We start from the raw sequence: 19,957 nt of genomic DNA on the forward strand, positions 1-19,957 counted from the left end.
CACACACACTCCTTGGCTGCCAAACCACAACCTCCACCCCTCATTTCTCACATGGCCATCTTCTAGCGCCACCATGAGGCCGATTCTTGCAAAACACATTTTTTGACACTGCTCCTACTAAATATGCCCTAAAATCATGCAAAGCGGTAGAGGTAGACAGTATGTCTAGAGTCATGTCATCAACATGGATCTGTCCCATTTAGCGCCACCATTAGGGCGATTTTTGCAAAACACATTTTTGGACACTGCTCCTATAGATTTTGACCTAAAATCACGCAAAGAGTTACACTGTATGTCTAGAGTCATGTCATCAACATGGATCTGTCCTATTTTGCGCCACCATCAGGCCGATTTTTTTCAAACACATTTTTGGACACTAAAATCACGGCCTAAAATCACGCAAAGCGGTACACAATATCTCTAAAGTCATGTCATCAACTTGGATCTGTCCCATTTCCCATATTCCCTCCTGATTGGCTACGACTGCTCCCTAAAGTTTGTGTATGCGACGTGACGGTCGCTTATCTCCCAATTAGGGTCATCAAATTATTGGCTTAGAAATGCGACATAAACTAAAACTTCTCCTTTCAAGGTTTCACAGGGTGTGTAATTGATAGAAAATAAGTAGTTATTTGGTGAACCACTGCTTTAACATAGATTTAACTTTTCATAATGAATGATACATTATTTTTACCAGTCTGGTCTCCCTGATCTTCTATTGAGAAATGTATCCTGTGGTCAGCTAGGACCACTGGTTGACAAGAGGTATTGCATGAAGCTCAAAAGCTAAAACAAAGAAATAACTGAGATCTTTACAGTCGGGTTACACTTTGTCTGCATCTCTCTTACAGTTTTGCTCTTAATACTTTATTGCCATTGATTTGACTATGCTTTCTGGAAAAGTGAGCTGTGATTTAAAGGTTTTATCGTTATCCTGTTTGAGAAGTCAGTTCTCTCTGATAGAGCCCGACCGATATATCGGTTTGGCTGCCATTATTTGACACCATCGGTATCTGTAATAATTCAGCCGACGTGTCCCAATTTTTATCCATTTTCAAGCTGGTGCCCCTATTTAGGACAAAAAAAATGTAATTGATGGTCTTGGACTGTCCAAAATCGGGAACGGAATCGGAGCCAAAACTCGCATCGGTCGGGCTTTAATCTTCTAATGCTCTGACTGACTCTTTCAATACTGTGTGCCTTGCTTTGAAGGCCCTCCATGTCCAAGAGGAACGAGATAGACTGAGGTTAGAGTTTAATGAACTAGAAGAGAGGGTAAATCTACTTTTCTTTTTTTTTTACTTTGTTCCTTTCCATCTGTCGTGTGTGGCGTGTGAAATGAGCCCTGGATTTTTTGCACTTTGCTTGCGACAGCATCCCTTTCTGGAATCCAGACTCCCCTCTCCAAACTCAGTGTGTGCGTGTCTCTACACACATGCGCATGGTGTGGACACGACAGCCACCCCAGTAGTACTGTGTGTGTGTGTGTATGGTGTGACGTTGGTGCCAGTCCTCACCCTTAACTAATAACCTCCTGCCTTGTTAACCCTGGTGTGTTTCGTAATGGTTTCCTATGGCAGCAGTAGACAGGAACATGAGGAGCTTGGCTTTTGGACACAGGAAGTAGCCACCAGAAGTAAGGCTGGGCAATATATCGAAAATGTACCTTCATCGAGGTGTCAACGTGCGCGATATACCGTACATACCGACAAAGACGGCTTGAAATGAGGTATTGGTGTATGTGTCAAATTAATTAACAGACACACTATGCATGCATGTAGCACAAAGCAGTCCATCTGTAACCAGGTGTGGTCATTTCAATATTACCATTGTTGGAAAATGGAAATAATGCATTTAATTTCTTTATTCTATGTGTACTGTGTGCAATGTGCATGCATGGATATGCTATTCGTTATCTGGGTTAGGCAGGCAGTGGACCCAAGCAGAAAAAGAAAAAAAACGACAGTATGTACTGCAATTGTTTTTACTAATATGGTGAGTAATATCGATATCAAGGTATTCAACAACGTTATCGAATATTGAAGGTTTTCCTTATATCGCCCAGCCTTAACCAGAAGCCATACTTGCAGACAGATGGGACAAAAATGGGACAGTTAAAATATTTTCCATAATTTAAAAAAAACAAACATGATTTTTCTTGATCACCTTTCTACCGTCTTGTGAATGACGTTGCTGTTTGTCAATAGAACAGAAGAAGAATCAAGCACATGTACAAGTATTTCAAATATGTTCAAACATTTTCAAACTGATTTTTGCCAGGTCTGGTTTTATGGTTTCTGTTAAAGGCTTTTGGTAGGGAGTTGTCAGCAGCTGAGAAACATGACCCTTTATTATTGAACGCTCAAGGCTTCAATGCTTGTTGGACCTGTAGAGATGTCATGCTTGTTTTTATACAAGGATTTGTATTTGAGGCCTTTTAAACACATTACCAATCCTCTCTCCTCTATTATTGTTTTCCCATTTGAGTCTTTTTCTTGTGAGAGGATAACTGCAGATAAATATAGTAGCTTTCATAAAGATAATAGGTCACATTATATATCAGCTAAATTTCAAACTGTTTAAAGGGATATTAAGTAGGTTAATCTTTTTATTCATGACTAATAAATGCACATTGTCTGCCTAAGTCTTATTGATCATTGCTACAATGTTTACATGGTTTTTGTTTATCTCCTTTACTCCAGTCACCAATAATAATGTGCAAATCGCCAGATATCTTGTTCAAGTAAAGAACTACTATAAGTTGGTGGTAATGATACATTTTAAGGTGTGGCAAACTCACTCCTATTGGTTTTAGTTATTGTTCATTTAACAAATCACTGTTTCTCAAAAAAGCTGCTGCTTTGCTTTGTGTGGAGTTTGACATTTTGCCCATCATCTTGAGAAGGCCACGTCAAACAGCATGTAGCCCTGTCGGCTATGTCAGAGTTTGTTGGTTTGCTTTGTTGAAGTGTTTTTTGATGTGTCTTTGTTTGGTTACACACTTGGATTACACTGCGATTGATTGTCAATACCTAATGAATTGGAAGTAAAAAGTGTTTCAACCTCTTTGAAAACGCCTTCAAAAAATACATGGAAGATTAAAGCCACCTACTAATACACATTTTGCTTCTTTATCTCTCTCTCCTCTTTGTTCTTCAATCTCATACCCCTCCTCCCTTCTTCTTCGTTGTGCTTTAATTTCCCTGCTCCTCATGTACTTTGTCCTACAACCATGCCTCCACACCGCACCTTTCCTGTCCCGTTGCTCCACTTCCTGTTCTCTCTGAAAACCCTTTCTATCCCCTCTTCTTCCATATCTTCTCTATTTTGCCTTCATTTCTTCTCTCCTGAAAACATTTCACATCTGCACCCCGTCATTCTATCCCTCCCTTCCTCTCTATTGCCCCATCCCTTTTCCTGCCCATTCTTCTTTCTTGTCTTGCTCTGTTTGACCTCCCATCCTCTAGGTGGCAGCCCTTCAGGAGGAAAAGGGCAGTTTGCTAGCTGAGAATCAGATCCTTATGGAAAGACTCAACCAGTCTGACTCAATAGAAGATGTCAATAGCCCGGCTGGACGCAGACACCTCCAGCTGCAGACACAACTTGAGCAGCTACAGGAAGAGACTTTCAGGTGAGGGGTGGATAGTAGTGATGTGTCGTTCATGAGTGATTCGTTCATAAGAATCGAATCATTAGCAAGACTTGTGAACGATTCGTTCAAATCCCTGAAATGTGTTGTTCACACTTTCGTTCACACCCCCGCCCCTCCCCCTAATAGCCCCGGTTGGTATTGATGGGTCAATCCGGGTATTGACGGGTGATGATTCATAGCCCATAAGCTGATCAAGAGAACGACAATATCTCCAGCTACAGCCATAAGTGGAGCACCTGCAGAATAGTGTTATCCCCACATTCACTTATCGTTCACACTTGGAATCGTACTTGGTACAACAGCAGCAACCATAGCTGAACGGTAGAAGCAGACAGTCCCAGGCCCCGGCAATGTGTCGAGGTTCTCCCTGAGCAAGCACCCCAATAACATAACTATACATATACAAATGTTCCCAATAATATCTGAGGCCATGGAAAGCTAGAAGCACACTGCCCAGGCATTCACATTCCTCTAACATGTCAATGATTCACACCCTGATTGCAGTTATTATGCTTTAATCGTGCATGTATCCCCTAAATATACAAATGTTATTGATGGTTCTCTGTTAGTTTGAAAACAGATGTTTTGTGTTTCCTCTAGGCTGGAGGCAGCTAAGGATGACTACCGTATCCGTTGCGAGGAATTGGAAAAAGAGCTTGTAGATGTCAGGTCCCAGAACGAAGAGCTCACATCATTGGCTGAAGAAGCACAGTCCCTAAAAGATGAGATGGATGTCCTAAGGTTCGATAACATTGCTGAGTCCTGGATAGAAACTCTGGTCTCTCTGTGATATTTACAACAACCATATTGGTTGTAATATTTGCATTAGAGACTAGATCAAACCCGATAGTTTAACCATTTTGTTTCAGAGGGCAGAAAAAGAGCCCTACAGGTTTATGAACCTATGTTGTCCCCTTCATTCAGGCATTCGTCAGACAAAGTGTCAAAGCTAGAAGGCATGGTGGAATACTATAAGAAAAAACTAGAGGACCTGGGAATTCTTAGGAAGCAGGTACACACACACACACACACACACACACACACACACACACACGTTTGTACCTATGGTGATATGTGTATAACACTGGATAGTACATTTTATAAACCATTAGGACTGGGCAATATATTTAATTTATATTGACAATGTGATATGAGACTATATTTTATCTAGGAATTTCGATAATGATATCGTGATATAGCAAAAGACACTTAAGCTCTACATGTTGCATTGCGGCACATTGCGAGCTTGTAGATTAAGAAACATACATATCATTTTGATATCATTTACAAAATGACATCATCGTCACAATATGATATTGACCTGAATGACGAGGTATTTGGCCATAAATATTTTGATATATGATCGCCCAGCCCTAAACGGAGCACTGTCCACATATTCACCCTTGTGCTGCACTACACACAAACATAACAGTTTTTCTTTGTTCAGAGGGTTTCAACAGTATTGTTGCTAGGAGAATCCTGTGGAAACCTTTGTCAGCATCCAGTCAGCTGTTTGACCATCATGAAAGCATAGACAGCGTCTGGATTGTTGAAAACAAACCTTGGCTCTGGAAAAAATCACGCGAAATCAGGCTGGAGAGCTAGCGAACTAGGGCTGTCACAATTATTACATAATCGTCTAATCGCAATTGTTTGACAATCGCGATTATTTTTCATAATCGTCATAATCGTGTCCATGTTGAAAAATGTTCATGTATCTTTTTTTAAGTAAAAAATAGTGGAGATAGCAGATCTACAAGCTCACAACGTGTCGCATCGCGACGCGTTGTGAGCTTGTAGATCGTCTATTTCCACTATCAATGTTATTTTTTAAGTATAAGGTTGTCGAATATGTCAATAACTTCTTTGTATATTTAGGTTATGTGTCATATCTACCATGTGCAACTTCAAAGCCTAAAAGCCAAACAGAAATGTAATTTTCAATGACAAAAATTAAATGGTTTATCGCAATTATTTGAGTGACAATCAATCGTCATGTAAAATGTCATAACCGTGACAGCCCTATTATAGATAACAGCTGTTTTTCTGATACTGTAGTTCATTTCCTATGGCAATGGTTACAACCCAAACAGTCAAATGGTTGGAATGTTCAGGATTGCTGTGTAATTGTTTGCAGCTTCAAAAAAAAAGAACAGCTGGAAAGAAAAGGTTCCCAATAGGTCAGAGAACACAAAATAGAAGAATGATGGAAACTGTTTTTTGCACTAAACAAGGCATTTATTGGCTATGGAATTCCATTTATATTCTGTCAATGACAACATTTGTAATCAAAGTAATTTGCTACATTTTCTCTATTTTTTTAATAATTCTGTGAAATTAGCATATAATTCCACAAAAACACCAAAACAAACTACTAGTGTACGTTTGTCTGCTATTTGTCTGGGTTGATATCTGTCTGCCTGCTATCGAGCGGGATAACATTAAAGATAGCTGAGCACAACTCTCTTTCAATTGCTTCACAATGCTATTTATGATGTTGCCACATTCAGCACAAATGGCTTTTTACAGAAAATAAACTTGCGAAAATTGATAGCTAAGGAAAATAAAAAAAAATAAAACAACCAAATGGCTAATGATGCAGTTGTTAACACATCTGGTGCCAACCCCGAGTTTCCCGAGTTTGTATTGATACCAACGCTGTGCCAACCCCGAGTTTCCCGAGTTTGGGCCGTTTTTGAAAAAAAAATAAAAAATTCAAAAAAAAAATTCAAATTTTTTTTTTGGACCTCCAGAAATGTATTAGGCATGATCGCGATCGCGAAATTGCATGTTTAACCCCCATACCAACCCATTCTTTCAAACATGGCAGCCATGTTTGTTTACATCTGAAGAAAACATAATGGCCCATAAATCATGAATGCCTGAACGGATTTCCAAGCGGATTTTTTTGTTTGAAAGCTGTGAACAGCATCTACACACGTGGTGCATCATCTAGGCATGGGCGTGCACTTTTTACACAATTGCACAATTACATGGAAGTCTATGGTAACCATGGCAACGCGAGACATTGAAGAGAAAAAATCATTGCAACATAAGTGTTAAGTAGAGCTACAGTACGTCTCTTCATTTGAATTAGGCCTACTACAATAACATTTTGGGTTTGCTAATTAGTAGGGCAGAGGCAGAGCCACCGGTAAAAAAAAAAGAGAGAGATAGAGAGAAAAAAAGAAAAACGGCGAAAATCAGCGATTTCTATGGCCGTTTTCAAGATGTTTTGGCCATTATCTCTGGAACGCAAGGTCCAATCTGCTCAGTTTAAAGCTTGTTGGATGCGCAATTTTGAGGGCATTAAGCCGGTGCCGCGGGCCGGAAGTGGCCCGCGGGCCGGAGTTTGAGTATCACTGGTATAGAGCATTAACAAATTCATCCACCAGGGACATTAATAATTCATTCTTATGACTTCCTATCTAGCCAACCTTTATAAAGCATATCCTTTTTAAAGAGAAAACAATAAAAAAAAAAATATTTTAATAGTCGAATATTTGGTGAATGCCCTACTACTTCTTCTATATCAAGGGCCATCCATACCAAGATAAATATAAATGCATTGTTTTAAAAATCGTTAAAACTCAAGTAAACAGAGTCCAGTCCACACCACAACTATAACAACGACGACGTAGGTGAACAATATCTTATTTTCAAAGCGATTCGATGAACCGTTGTGACAGCCAATCAAAATCAATCTTACACTTCAATGCGTTCAACACATCACATCACGTTATCGTTAATCAGTGCTGATACTCTCATTATTATAGTCGATGTTATTATTCTTGGTGTGAAAGGCCCTTACGTGTCATATCTTGTTACAGGTAAAGCTCCTGGAGGAAAAGAACAATGTGTACATGGAAAACACAGTGAGTCTGGAGGAGGAGCTACGTAAAGCTAATGCCACCAAGGCACAGCTGGAGACGTATAAGCGACAGGTAGTCCATCTATAACCCATTAAGACCTGGAATTATTATATACTTTAGCTATTGAAAAGTTGCAGATATACAAGCTCAGTGCCACGCTGCAAGCTTGTAGATCTGTTATTTTTGCAAATGTTTGAATATATATTTTTCAAAGCAAACTTTTGTTCCCTGGAAAAAACATATTTTGAGATGGGGTTAATACATGTAAATAACATTTTTGGGGTCCTTGACATAAAAAAGTTTGAGAACCACTGATTTAGTAGAAGGATTTAGAATACATCGATAGAATCAGGTTAATATTTTCAAAGACTTGCACAAATTGTCATGATTTTTCAAAAAATAGCAGATCCAGAAGCTCGCAGCGCGGCACTCGGTGCTGTGCTGTGAGCTTATCTGCTATTTTTTAGTAGTTTAAAGCATAAAATAATATTTAAAGTGATAATGCGTAATAAGTTCCAGTAACAGTCAGTTGTTTGATGGCTGTTGATGCAAAAACATCATGAGCGCGCACACACAAACACACACACACACACACACACACACACACACACACACACACTCACACTCACACATACTCTCTCTCTCACACACACACACACACACACACACACACACACACACTCACTCACTCATGTTAACATGTCCAGTCCTGCTCAACCTGTCCTATTCCTCCCTTCCACAGGTTGTTGAACTTCAAAACAAACTGTCAGAAGAGTCTAAAAAGGCAGACAAGATGGAATTTGAGTACAAACGTGTCAAAGAGAAAGTGGACTCTCTACAAAAAGAAAAAGATGTAAACTTAACTATATTAATTGATTTGTAAATTGATCAGGAATGCAACATTTATTTATTTTTATGTACAACTTACTCTACAATTGAGACCTGATGACATTGTTTTTCTGCTCGCTGCTATTGCTCCTATTCCTGTCTTTGTTTTGTTTGATGAAATGCCTTATGAGTTTGCCCATTATTGCAGTGATCGGTTTAAGTAAAATAAATTTCCCCATCTAAAATGAAAGAGAAATTATTTCATTTTAGCTGCTTTCCTTTTGTAATGATCTAAGCTTATATTGTGTGTTTGAGTGTGTGTCACTTAGTTAGGGCTGCAAATAGTGATTATTTTCTTAACATGTTTTTGATTAACTAAATGTATTAGTCTGATTGTTGCACGACAGTGTAGTGCAAAAATAGCCAAAATACCGTAAATACTAGTTTATAACATGTTGCATCCCAGTGCGATGTGAGCTTGTAGATCTGCTATCACTAGAAATGTATTGGGGAAAGAAAAAAAGACTTTCCCCACAAAATATTCTTTTTTTAATAATGAATTAAATATTGATTAGTTTGATTAACAGTTGCACCCCTAATCTCACTGTCTCTGTATTCACAGCATATGAGGACAGAGAGAGACTCTCTGAAGGAGACCATCGATGAGCTCCATTGTGTTCAGGCCCAAGAAGGACGGCTAACCTCAGGTAAAATGAATGTGCTATATTTAACTGAGATTGTGCTATATTTATGTTATTGAATCTCCTTATTCAGTCTTCTGTCATCTATCCCTTTACTCACTTGCACACCAATCATCGTAAAATATCATGTCATTAGGTCAATATGTGTCTATAAAGGTGCCTTAAAATGCAGACAAATTCCTTTTTTAAATAACTGCCTGGGAATTGCCCAAGGATTGTAGCTCTGGAACCTACCTAGTACCCACATTGGGGCATTTTCCACCAAAAGAACCGTGGTTCAAGAACCAGTGTCGTTCAACTTTCTTGGAACCTTGGTTCGTTCTTGCGAACCGGCCGCGAACCGGCTTGCGTTTCCACCAAATTGAACCAGAGGAATCAAGGATTTTGTGCTTCCCGTTCTGAACCAACTTTTACGGTTCGGAACCAACTCGGTTCTCGGTGGGAAAGCTCACCTCTGGTTCATCCCATAGGCGGGAGAAAGAACCCGAACCGGTTCTTTGCCGGTCGAAAAGCGCCCATTTAGTAGATTTATTTTGACACTGGCATCCAGACTCGGCATAACTCTGCTTTAATCCAGTGCTACCCATTGAGAGTATTGAACTATAGTTGAAGAAACCCGACCAGTAATCATTCAACTTTACAATGATGGGTTAAAAATGTATGTATTATTTCACTGCTCTCAATTTGACTGTTATGTAATGGTAGTAAAGTGTCAGTCCAAACGACAGACTCAATAACAGTTATGTATTGTCTATCCAAAGCCTCAGGCGTGTTCTCTCCACCTGTTATTTCTTGTTTGCTTAACATCTAACTCGTTTGTCGTTGAGTTAATTAAGTTACTTACAACTGATATTTTTCACAGATCGCGAGGCGTCGAAATAAAAGACAAAACTGTTGAGTAGTTGTTGATGGACTGAATATGACTGATGGAAGTTGTTTCTATTATAACTAAAATCCAGCAGAGTGATTCATCCAGTTGGGTCACCCGTTGGACATGTATATTATCAGTAAAAACATTAGACTGTCCCTGGGAAAACATGTGTCAGCATTTTGATCAAATATGTGTTGTCTCCCCTGCACATTTGTTTCCCTTCTCTATTTGTCCAGGTCTTTTCCCAATGGTTGGTAATGAGGGCTCTGATTCCCTGGCTGCTGAGATCACCACTCCTGAGATTCGGTATGAACAATCTTTTGACTTCATTAAAAAACAGAGGGAGTGGTAGGGATTATAGGCTGATCCCAAATGTCATTCTTTTCGTCAAGCACATAATAAAAGGTTGCTTTTTTGCATCGCAAAGTACATTTCAAATGCTATTCTTCAGAAACAAAACGACAACAATCAAAGCTATAAGGCTGTATGTGTGTACATCTTCGTCTTTATTTATAAGGATAAGAGGGAAGTATAGGACCACAGATCAGTAGCGCCTGAGTGTGATCAAACAGATTCCTCAGTCTAGAATTCCTCCCCCCCTCACCACACATTCTGTTTCTCCTGTATGTTTACAATAGGATAGAATTTGTGAATAGACAATCACTTATGTTGACTGCGACAAGTGCGACATGGTCCTGTGAGGTTGATTGCAAAACTTTGAGTTGGTTTCAAAGTTTTCTGCTTGACCACATTACAGGTTATATAGACAGCTGACCGTTGCTGCTGTACTGTAGTCTGTGTCAGGCTGTAACTAGTAACTACTCATTCCTGAAAGCCTCCAGCCTCTCCCTGTTTTTCTGCTTCCACTGTGCTTTAAAAGTCAGCTGAGAAGTCTGGCAAGCGTGCCGAGTGTGTGTCATGTGTGCATGTGTGTTATGTAATAGTCAGGCTCCAGATGCTTGAGTTGCATCAGCCAAGCCGTAGCTTTCTAGCAGAGCTGTTTTTCTACTTGTATCATGGCATCAGAATATCTTAATCTTAAGACAAGACACAAGTACATAGGCCTACAGTAGTTTCTGTGTGGTTTTAGTGAAACCTGCTTTGTGATTTTTTTAATGTATTTTTTGCCAGGTCTCTTTTAAATGATGGCACAGTGAAGTGCATAGTTTGTATTGTGTCATTCATGTAACCATTCAAACAGTATAAAAGAATAATTATTTTCTGTTTGCTAATGAGAGCCACAAATGGACAGACACTTTTGCTCAGTTTAGGACACAGTGAGAATTCGCCTTCTAACCTTCAAGCAAAAAATTCTTCACATTTTATTTCAGCAAGCGACATCATCCTACCACAAAATATAAACAGGGCTTCAGTTTGCCTCGCTTAACTTATAGCAGACTCAGTCTTTCATAGGTCTGTGTTACGTTGTGGCCTAGACTAAGCTCAGCATGTGCTAGTTAGCAGCAGGGAGTACAGTATGTCTGGAAACAGCTACAGTAGTTGTTGAGCCCCACCCTTAAAGAGACAGCACTGAACACAACCATGGTATATTTTCTATTATTGTTTTGTGGTTGACTAAATTAATATCAAACAACACTTTCAGCTACACTTTATATCCACACACATATTGTACATCTGCAGTCATATCTAGACCTAAGATTTCACATTGTGGAATATTTAAGAATGCATTGCCTCAGTACACACTTTACATCGAACACCACAGAGAACTATTCCAGTGTTAATAATAGATATGTGATGTACTGTATATCTTTGCTGTTTACTGTATGTCTTGTTCTTATACTGTACATGTGTCTAGTACAAAGTAGAAAATGTATTAAGCCTAACCACTTAAACCACATGTACACTTAAAGGACAACTTTGTTTTTTTACAACAAGGGTTCATAATTTAGATTGTAATTAGAAAAAAGAAAAGATGAGTGTTAAAATGTTTTAATTTACTACCTTCTATCGTTTTAGTGATTTTAATTATTTTGATTTCAGTGGGTGGGGGCATGCATACAAGTGGCTGAATATGTATTTTTAGACACAATAAGCCAGCTATTTCTTTATTACTATTTCCAGTAATGCTTCTAGCCCCATCTGCCCCTGAAAGATTGTGGTGCATCTTGAAAATGGGCTTATTGTGTCTAAAAATACATATTTAGCCACTTGTACGCATGCCCCCACCCACTGAAGTCAAAATCATTAAAATCACTAAAACGATAGAAAGCAGTAAGTTAAAACATTTTAACTCCAATCATTTCTTTTCTCAAATTACAAACTAAAATATGAACCCTTGTTGTAAAAAGTTGTCCTTTAATTGGTCTATAGTTGGTCTGCTCCTTTTTTCCCTCAAAGCCAAATCTGTTTGTAGAGGCATAGCCAGTCTAATCTCACAACACGTCACAATGCCTTGTGACTGTGAGCTTGTAAATCTAGTATTTTGTTGAAAAGTTTGCCAAAAATAGGGACTCTAAAGTTCAACTTGGACAAATATAGCATTTCCATTGTAGATTATTTTATTTTGAAACGCAGAACAGAACTGTATCATTATCAGATTGAGAAATGAATGAAGGATTTGCTTATGAAACCCTAGAACTATGGACACTAAAGCATTGAACCTGTTCAGATGAAATTCAACCCTGTGACTGTCCCCTTCTTCATTTCAGAGAGCATTTGATTCGTCTCCAGCATGAGAACAAGATGTTGAAGTTGGCCCAGGAGGGATCCGACAATGAAAAGATTGCTCTGCTGCAGAGTCTATTAGAAGATGCCAACCGTAGAAAGAATGAACTTGAGACGGAGAATAGGTCAGAATTATCACGCGCACACACAACGCGCGCACACACACACACACACACACACACACACACACACACACACACACACACGCATATATCAGCCCTAGTATGAGCCTTAAGCTTTGATGGGCACACAGGATGTGAGTCTGCCAATTGCGGGTTTGAAAAGGGAAGCCAGTTAGTAAATAACTTAAACCTCCTTTCTATCTAATGGCCACCAGTGTCGACTTCAGTGGTTGCTAAATGTTTGTCATAACATCCATCTCCTTTCATCCAAATATGATCACTACAGAACATGGTGACTGTGACAGTCAAACATGGGGATGGTCAATCTGTCCATGTATATGTTTTTTCTGTTTAGATGGTATTATATTTATTATGTTTTTATAGGTTAATTAACCAACGTGTGATGGAGGGGCAGAGTGAGGTAGAGGAGCTACAGAAAAGCCTTCAAGAGGAGGGAACCAAAGCAGAAGATGTGAGTAGCGTTGCTGGCTCGCTATATGTGAGCTTTATGGTTTGTGTACATGTTTGGTATAGGTTTTTTATGTACCGTAGTTCAGCACCAATCCAACCAATTGCAATTCCTGTGCACTGCACCAGGCAAATAAAGACAATCAGAGGAGCACTTAATCTAGCTATATTGTGTTGACAATTGTTTAGAAGATAAATAAAGTTAATGTTTCTGGGCACCATAAATTGGTTCCTGAAAGTACGACAGCAGATTGACCCTTTGAGTGACTGATCCAATCACAAGCATTTCATATATGAAGTCCCTGTGTCCACTGGGAAGAACCGCATGAGTGTCTATCTACGGTTTCTGTACGCACAAAAACGTATGATTCGTTCACCTGGATTCCCAAAGCAGATGAACACCTTTTGGATGGCACGGGAAAAAACAAACAGAATGGCAGGACAGCAAAACTAAACACGAACAGCGATCCATAGCTTTTGTGATATAAATGGTAAATGGTGCATTTATATAGCGCTTTTATCCAAAGCGATTTACATAGATTGTGCATTACATTCGCCCATTCACGCACACATTCATACACCAGTGGCGGAGGAAACCATGCAAGGCACCAACCTACTCACCGGGAGCAATTAGGGGTTCAGAGTCTTGCCCAAGGACTCTTCGACATTAACTCAGGGGGAGCCCGGATTCGAACTGGGAACCCTTCGGGAACCCTTCGTGCTCTAATAACGGTTTCTCTACCCCTGAGCTATGCCGCCCCGATATCATATGCTATTCCCATTGTTTAGTTTATAAAGAATGTGAAGACAATATATGTTACATAAATTGATTTAGTGGTGTACTTATGTACTTATTCTACTAATACATTAGCTAAATGTATTCTTATTCTTTTGAAAACTAAACAGAAATCGCATTTTGAGGTCAGGATACCAATTTTGTCCAGAAGAGAGACAGGAAACATGATAAACAAGTGAAATGATGACACAAAGAAGTGAGCAGACAAAATTGGAACTGCAACACTATAACATTAAAGCTGATAAATGATTCTTTCCCCTGGCTGAAATTGGTGACCCACCTGCAAATGTATTTACTGTTTACTAAAAAGCTGGAGAGACAGGAAGACCACTGTTACGAACAAACACTCTAGCAATGATTAGTCATTATCAGAATATACAGTATACCCATATTTTCCGGACTATAAGGCGCACTTAAAAGCCTTTAATTTTCTCAAAAAACTACAGTGCGCCTTATATATGGATCATTCATTGACATTGACATTCCCTTTAGCACAGCTCCATCTGTTGGATGCATAACGCAACGGTAGCTTCTATTATGTGTGCCTTATAGTCCGGTGCGCCTTATATATGAAAACAGTTCGAAAATAGACCATTCATTGACAGTGCGCCTTATAGTCCGGTCCGCCTTATAGTCTGGAAAATACGGTAACTATCAGCCTTTTCTGAGCAAAATTAAAATGCCTTGACCAAGATCCCTATAGTTTTGCATTGCAAATGTAAATTAAATTGGAACAGTTATTAACCTTCTCAAACCGTTCTATTGTGCCATGGAAAAGCTCTATTTATTAAGACAGTGGCGTTCAACTAAAGAAACCTAGTGGACACAGGGCCTTACTTTGACTTTCTTTACTTACTATACCATTCCTAATATAGATGCCTGTTTGTTGTGAGATGTCTTGACTAACTCATCCTGACACTAACCTAACACCCATGTCATGTCATGTCATGTCATCCATGTTGTGGTGAACCTTTTCTGTGTGTTTTCTTCTGTGTGCATGGGTATTTGTGTTGTTATGTCACGTGTGTTCTAGCATTGGAAAGGTAGTTGTTTTCTTATGATGGCTACAAGCCTTGTTTGTTGAAGACTCCAGGGGATTGGGTGGCCTCAAATCAACGATGACATTGCCAGGAAGTAGCCATATTTGTCATGGCATCACCATGGGTGCGTCCCAAACCTTCAAAAATCACTTCTCCCTTACCTGTGCTATACCGCCTTTTTTCTGTGACCTTGAGAATGATGTTTATGCCACCATGATACCTGCTGGTTAAATAGTGGAGGGTTAGTACTTAAAGCCTCTCCTGTAGTTTCATTTCATGGTGGATGCAGAGGTGCATCTCATACATTTAGAGTACTATTTGGCGTATTTGTGGCCACAATCACCTGATCGAATGTTTATTAGCGACAGCTTGTGGTGACAATATAATTTTTACTATAATGTGGTCATCAACTACAATGTAGTTAATGTGTGTGTGGTTTGTGCATGTTGTCCATCGCTGTTTCCAACCAGCTGCTGTGTGTCTTTGTTGCATGACCAACCTATCTAAAACACTAAGAAATCTTTGTTTTTCTGTGGGTTTCTGGTTTCATATTTGTATGAGTTTGTTTAGTTACTGTACTTAAAATACTTACAGTATATTTTGATTATTTTTTAAACATTTCAATGGATTGGCCAGGGTATTTAGAAAGTAAGGTTGATAGACTGTTATAACTCACCAAACAGACAAAACACATTCCTAATCTAAGCACTGACTTTTATACTGAATCCTCATTGTCAATCTGCAAGTGTCATGGACAAATATGGACTTGCAATACTTCAATTAAGGCCCTATTTGATTAATTATTTGCTTAGCATTATTTTGCACCAGATAGGCAGGGAAGACACCCAATTAGTCTGATGCTATCTACTCAAACAAAGTATACAGGATTGGCAAGGCTGTGTTTATTTACATTTAGCACCACTACCCTTCAAAATCAGGCTATAGTAAATGTAAATCGTGATACACCAGTCAATCAAGACCGTTATTTTTTAGAGAGCTTGTTCTGGTTCCCTTGTGTCCTGCGCATGTGCAAGGTTTTACAATAAATGCTTGACTTCTTAAATCACTTGAAAACTAGTTTTGCCTTCCGAGTTGCCAATCCGTGGTGAACTTAATAGTTAATAGTTATCAAATGAACCATAACAAGCGATCTCAGCCAATCACAGTCATGGGGGCAGAGTTTTGAGGACTGTTAGCTTGATGTACTTATTACATTGTGTTACCACAGGTGGAAGATTTAGATTTTTTTTTCTCCAATGTAATCACCTTCTTTTGGATTCATGGGGTCTCTTTCTCCTATCAGAATGTTTTTTTGCCACTTTTTTCCTCTTCTGATATTGATTGATGCATCCACACAGGGTTCCCACGGTCATGAAATTCCTGGAAATATTTTGAAATTAGAAAAATATTTTTCCAGTACTGGAAAGGTTTTGGAATGTATCAAGGGTCCTGAAAGGTCCTGGAAAAAATAGCTATGCATTGTCTTTGGTTATTAATTTTGTTAATACCTGTGAAATGACAAATTAAACATGGGCCAAATTGTCAAATATTAGAGGCAGAAATTGTGAAAATAGCCGATCTACATGCTCACAACACCTCGCAACGCGAGGCGTTGTGAGCATGTAGATCTGCTATTTTCACAATAAAACAGTGTTATACAAAATTCCTCAACTCTTAGTGCTCGTCAGGGTGCCGGGGTCCCCAGTTAAAACATGATTATTTCGGGGGTCACAGCCTGAAAAGGTTGAGAACCACTGGCATACACTACCTGTCTTTGGGCATTGCGCATAGGAGTAAGCGACTCGTTATTGAGCTGAATTATTGTAATATAGTCCTGGAAATCGGGTTAAATATTCTGGAAAAGTTTTGGAAATGAATTGGTAAAGATGTGTGGGAACCCTGTCCACAGTATTATGTCTTCTGGATCGAGGGTCTGTCTTCCCTTCCCTAGCTATAGTCTGGAGTCACTCATGATTGTTGTTTTTTTCCCCTCAAGATCCCTGTTTCCTACTGATTCCTCTATGCTTTTAGTTGCTGGTTTAGATGCAATCTGAGTGCGTAATCCTCCCTCCATTCCAATGCTGTGTGGATATCTTGTTTCCCATGATACGGTGGCATACCACATAAAATACAGGGTTCCCACGGTCATGAAATTCCTGGAAATATTTTGAAATTAGAAAAATATTTTTTCCAGTACTGGAAAAGTTTTGGAATTGATCAAGGGTCCTGGAAGGTCCTGGAAAAAATAGCTATGCATTGTCTTTGGTTATTGATTTTGTTAATACCTCTGAAATGACAAATTAAACATTGGCCAAATTGTCAAATATTAGAGGCAGAAATTGTGGAAATAGCAGATCTACATGCTCACAACGCCTTGCGAGGCGTTGTGAGCATGTAGATCGGCTATTATCACAATAAAACCGTGTTGTACAAAATTCCTCAACTCTTAGTGCTCGTCAGGGTGCCGGAGTCCCCAGTTCTTCAAATATGATTTTGGGGGTTACAGCCTGAAAAGGTTGAGAACCACTGTCATACACTACCTGTCTTTCGGCACTGCGCATAGGAGTAAGTGACTCGTTATTGAGCTGAATTATTGTCATATAGTCCTGGAAATTGGGTTAAATATTCTGGAAAAGTTTTGGAAATAAATTGGTAAAAATGTGTGGGAACCCTGCAAATATCACATTAGATGGGAATACAGCCTACAAGTTCCCCCTTTCATAAGCTCAAAATGCAACACTATGCAAACAAAGCTTGATTTTAAAGATTGTATTCTGTCATTGGAATGCTTGTATGCTTTCTTCATGGTAATCAAATCTCGAAAATCAGTTTATATCGGCCACTTTGTTTGTCTTGGTGGCCAGATATCATATTATTTAGTATTATTTCAGTGTTAAATGTTTCTGGGATCTTGCTCTGTTCTGAACATTCTGTGTTATACAGTGCCCTCTGTTGGATGCCAAGGGAAATGTACAGGATTTCCTCTAAATCAAATACTTAATTGTCCAACAAAGTCCTCTTGTGAAGTTACCTATAGTCATAAATAATCACACCATGGGTTTTCCTCTACTCCATAGCGCATTGTAACAGGATAGTGCCACATAGATTTTGCAGCAATCATAGAGATACTGTCTATCATACAGGGTATAATTATTTGTGTATTTGCATACACAAATGAAATTAATTTGTTCAAGTGTGTATTGCAATTCCCATGTTCATCCAGCAGAGTGGCTATTGAAACACTTTTGGGGATTGTCTTCTAGCCTTGATTTTGATTGAATTGACTCACTAAATAATGAGTTTACTTTCTTTTTGTCTCTTTCAGTCATCCATTCTGAAGAAGAAATATGAAGAGCACATGTAAGTCAAACGTTGCCTTCATCGTGAATACATTTTTCATTGAGTCACACCTCGTGCAGTGCTTTACTCAAACATGAAAACGTTTTTTTGATTTGAAATCATTTAAAGCCCATACCTAAAGCGGGTGGGTTGTTGGCCACATAACCACAATAGTCCTGGTACTATTGCGGGTTGAGGCCTTGGCAACTCACTCATCCATGGAATACTAGCAGAGCCCAGTCAAGTCTTGTTGTGTCTTCTGCTGTTAATATTCTGCTTACTCTGCCAGGTCGAAACTGCGTGAGTTGAACGAAGATTTGTTGAAGAAAAATGCCCTTATTGACGACATGGAGCCCAAGTACAATGCTAGCTGTGAGTTCTGAGTCTTATTACATTCTGCATGAGTGTAATCGGGTACCCTCCATTGTCTTTTATGAATATTGTGCATGACAGACATCACAGTACAGAAGTCATGGTATGTGATATATGCTCCCAGTCATATAAAACAACACAGTAATACTGTAATACATAAACACTAACTAAACAAATGATAATAGAAAACATAAAAGTCATTATTAGTTGAAAAAGGTTAAATAGAAATAAAATGAAATTAAGTGTATGGTGTTTTAAATGTTTTAATTGTTTGTTTTAATCTTTTGTTTTGTTTTATTTAATTTGCTCCATTTTACGAATGTTTGCTCTTGTTTTTACATTTCTGTAAGGCACTTTGGAACTATGTTTAGAAAAGCGCTATACAAATACAATTCATTAATTCATTCATTCATTCAATCAGTACATCTTTGACTAATTCAAATGAAATATTTTCTGTTCTGTCCGTTCAGCCCAACGTGTGGAAGAGCTGGAGGAGGCCTTGAAGAAGAAAGACGATGACATGAAACAAATGGAGGAGAGATATAAGAAATATTTGGAAAAGGCCAAGAGTGTAAGTGCATTATAATTATAAATAATTACCAAACACAAGCAGATAAGAATGCAAGCCTATTATGATGACAAAATACAAGCTACATTAGATATAATATGCATAAGATGCAGCGCTTTCCTTAGAAATTAATATTTATATAAGTAGGACCAAAACTGGATCTCAGGTTTTCAGCCACTTAACACATAGTGCCAACTTTAAAAATGGTACCTTTTTCTCTGCCACCAAAGGCTACAAAGGGTTAAAAAAAAAATAGCGTGCACCCTGGTACACGGATAATGCAGAGATCATGCACCACGCATGTTCACGCTTTTCACAGCTTTCAAACAAAAACAATCCGCTTGGAAATCCGCTCAGGCATTCAGGAGATAGAGGCCATAATGTGTTCTTCAAATGTAAACAAACATGGCTGCCATGTTTGAAAGATGAGTTGTTCTGGGGGTCAAACATTTATTTCGCGATTCCGATCATACCCGGAAGCAGTAGTAAGAAGTAAAAAAAGACTATAAAAGACGACCTGGGGGGGCACGGTGGCGCAGTGGTTAGTACTTCGCCTCAGAGCTAGAAGGTCCTGGGTTCGATTCCCGCCGGGGGACGCTGTGGGCGCTGGCGGCGTGTTCCTCCTCCGCGTCATCAGCGCCCA

The 19,957-nt window shown here is 39.0% G+C and overlaps 1 protein-coding gene across 3 annotated transcripts in view; it reads left to right on the forward strand.

The window, feature by feature from the left end:
* The window catches only part of hook3 (hook microtubule-tethering protein 3), a 42,595-nt gene that overhangs the window by 15,073 nt on the left and 7,565 nt on the right, over window positions 1-19,957 (forward strand). For all 3 annotated transcript variants that reach the window (XM_080742678.1, XM_080742677.1, XM_080742676.1), the window contains exons 9-20: window positions 3,468-3,631; window positions 4,253-4,393; window positions 4,577-4,664; window positions 7,483-7,596; window positions 8,267-8,377; window positions 8,975-9,059; window positions 10,161-10,230; window positions 12,594-12,734; window positions 13,116-13,203; window positions 18,361-18,395; window positions 18,664-18,746; window positions 19,217-19,317. In XM_080742678.1, the coding sequence (XP_080598804.1) occupies window positions 3,468-3,631; window positions 4,253-4,393; window positions 4,577-4,664; window positions 7,483-7,596; window positions 8,267-8,377; window positions 8,975-9,059; window positions 10,161-10,230; window positions 12,594-12,734; window positions 13,116-13,203; window positions 18,361-18,395; window positions 18,664-18,746; window positions 19,217-19,317 (1,221 nt within the window). The remainder of the gene's footprint in view (window positions 1-3,467; window positions 3,632-4,252; window positions 4,394-4,576; window positions 4,665-7,482; window positions 7,597-8,266; window positions 8,378-8,974; window positions 9,060-10,160; window positions 10,231-12,593; window positions 12,735-13,115; window positions 13,204-18,360; window positions 18,396-18,663; window positions 18,747-19,216; window positions 19,318-19,957) is intronic.

This window comes from Nannobrachium achirus (assembly GCF_963921795.1).
Source record: "Nannobrachium achirus genome assembly, chromosome: 15".
NCBI lineage: Eukaryota > Metazoa > Chordata > Actinopteri > Myctophiformes > Myctophidae > Nannobrachium > Nannobrachium achirus.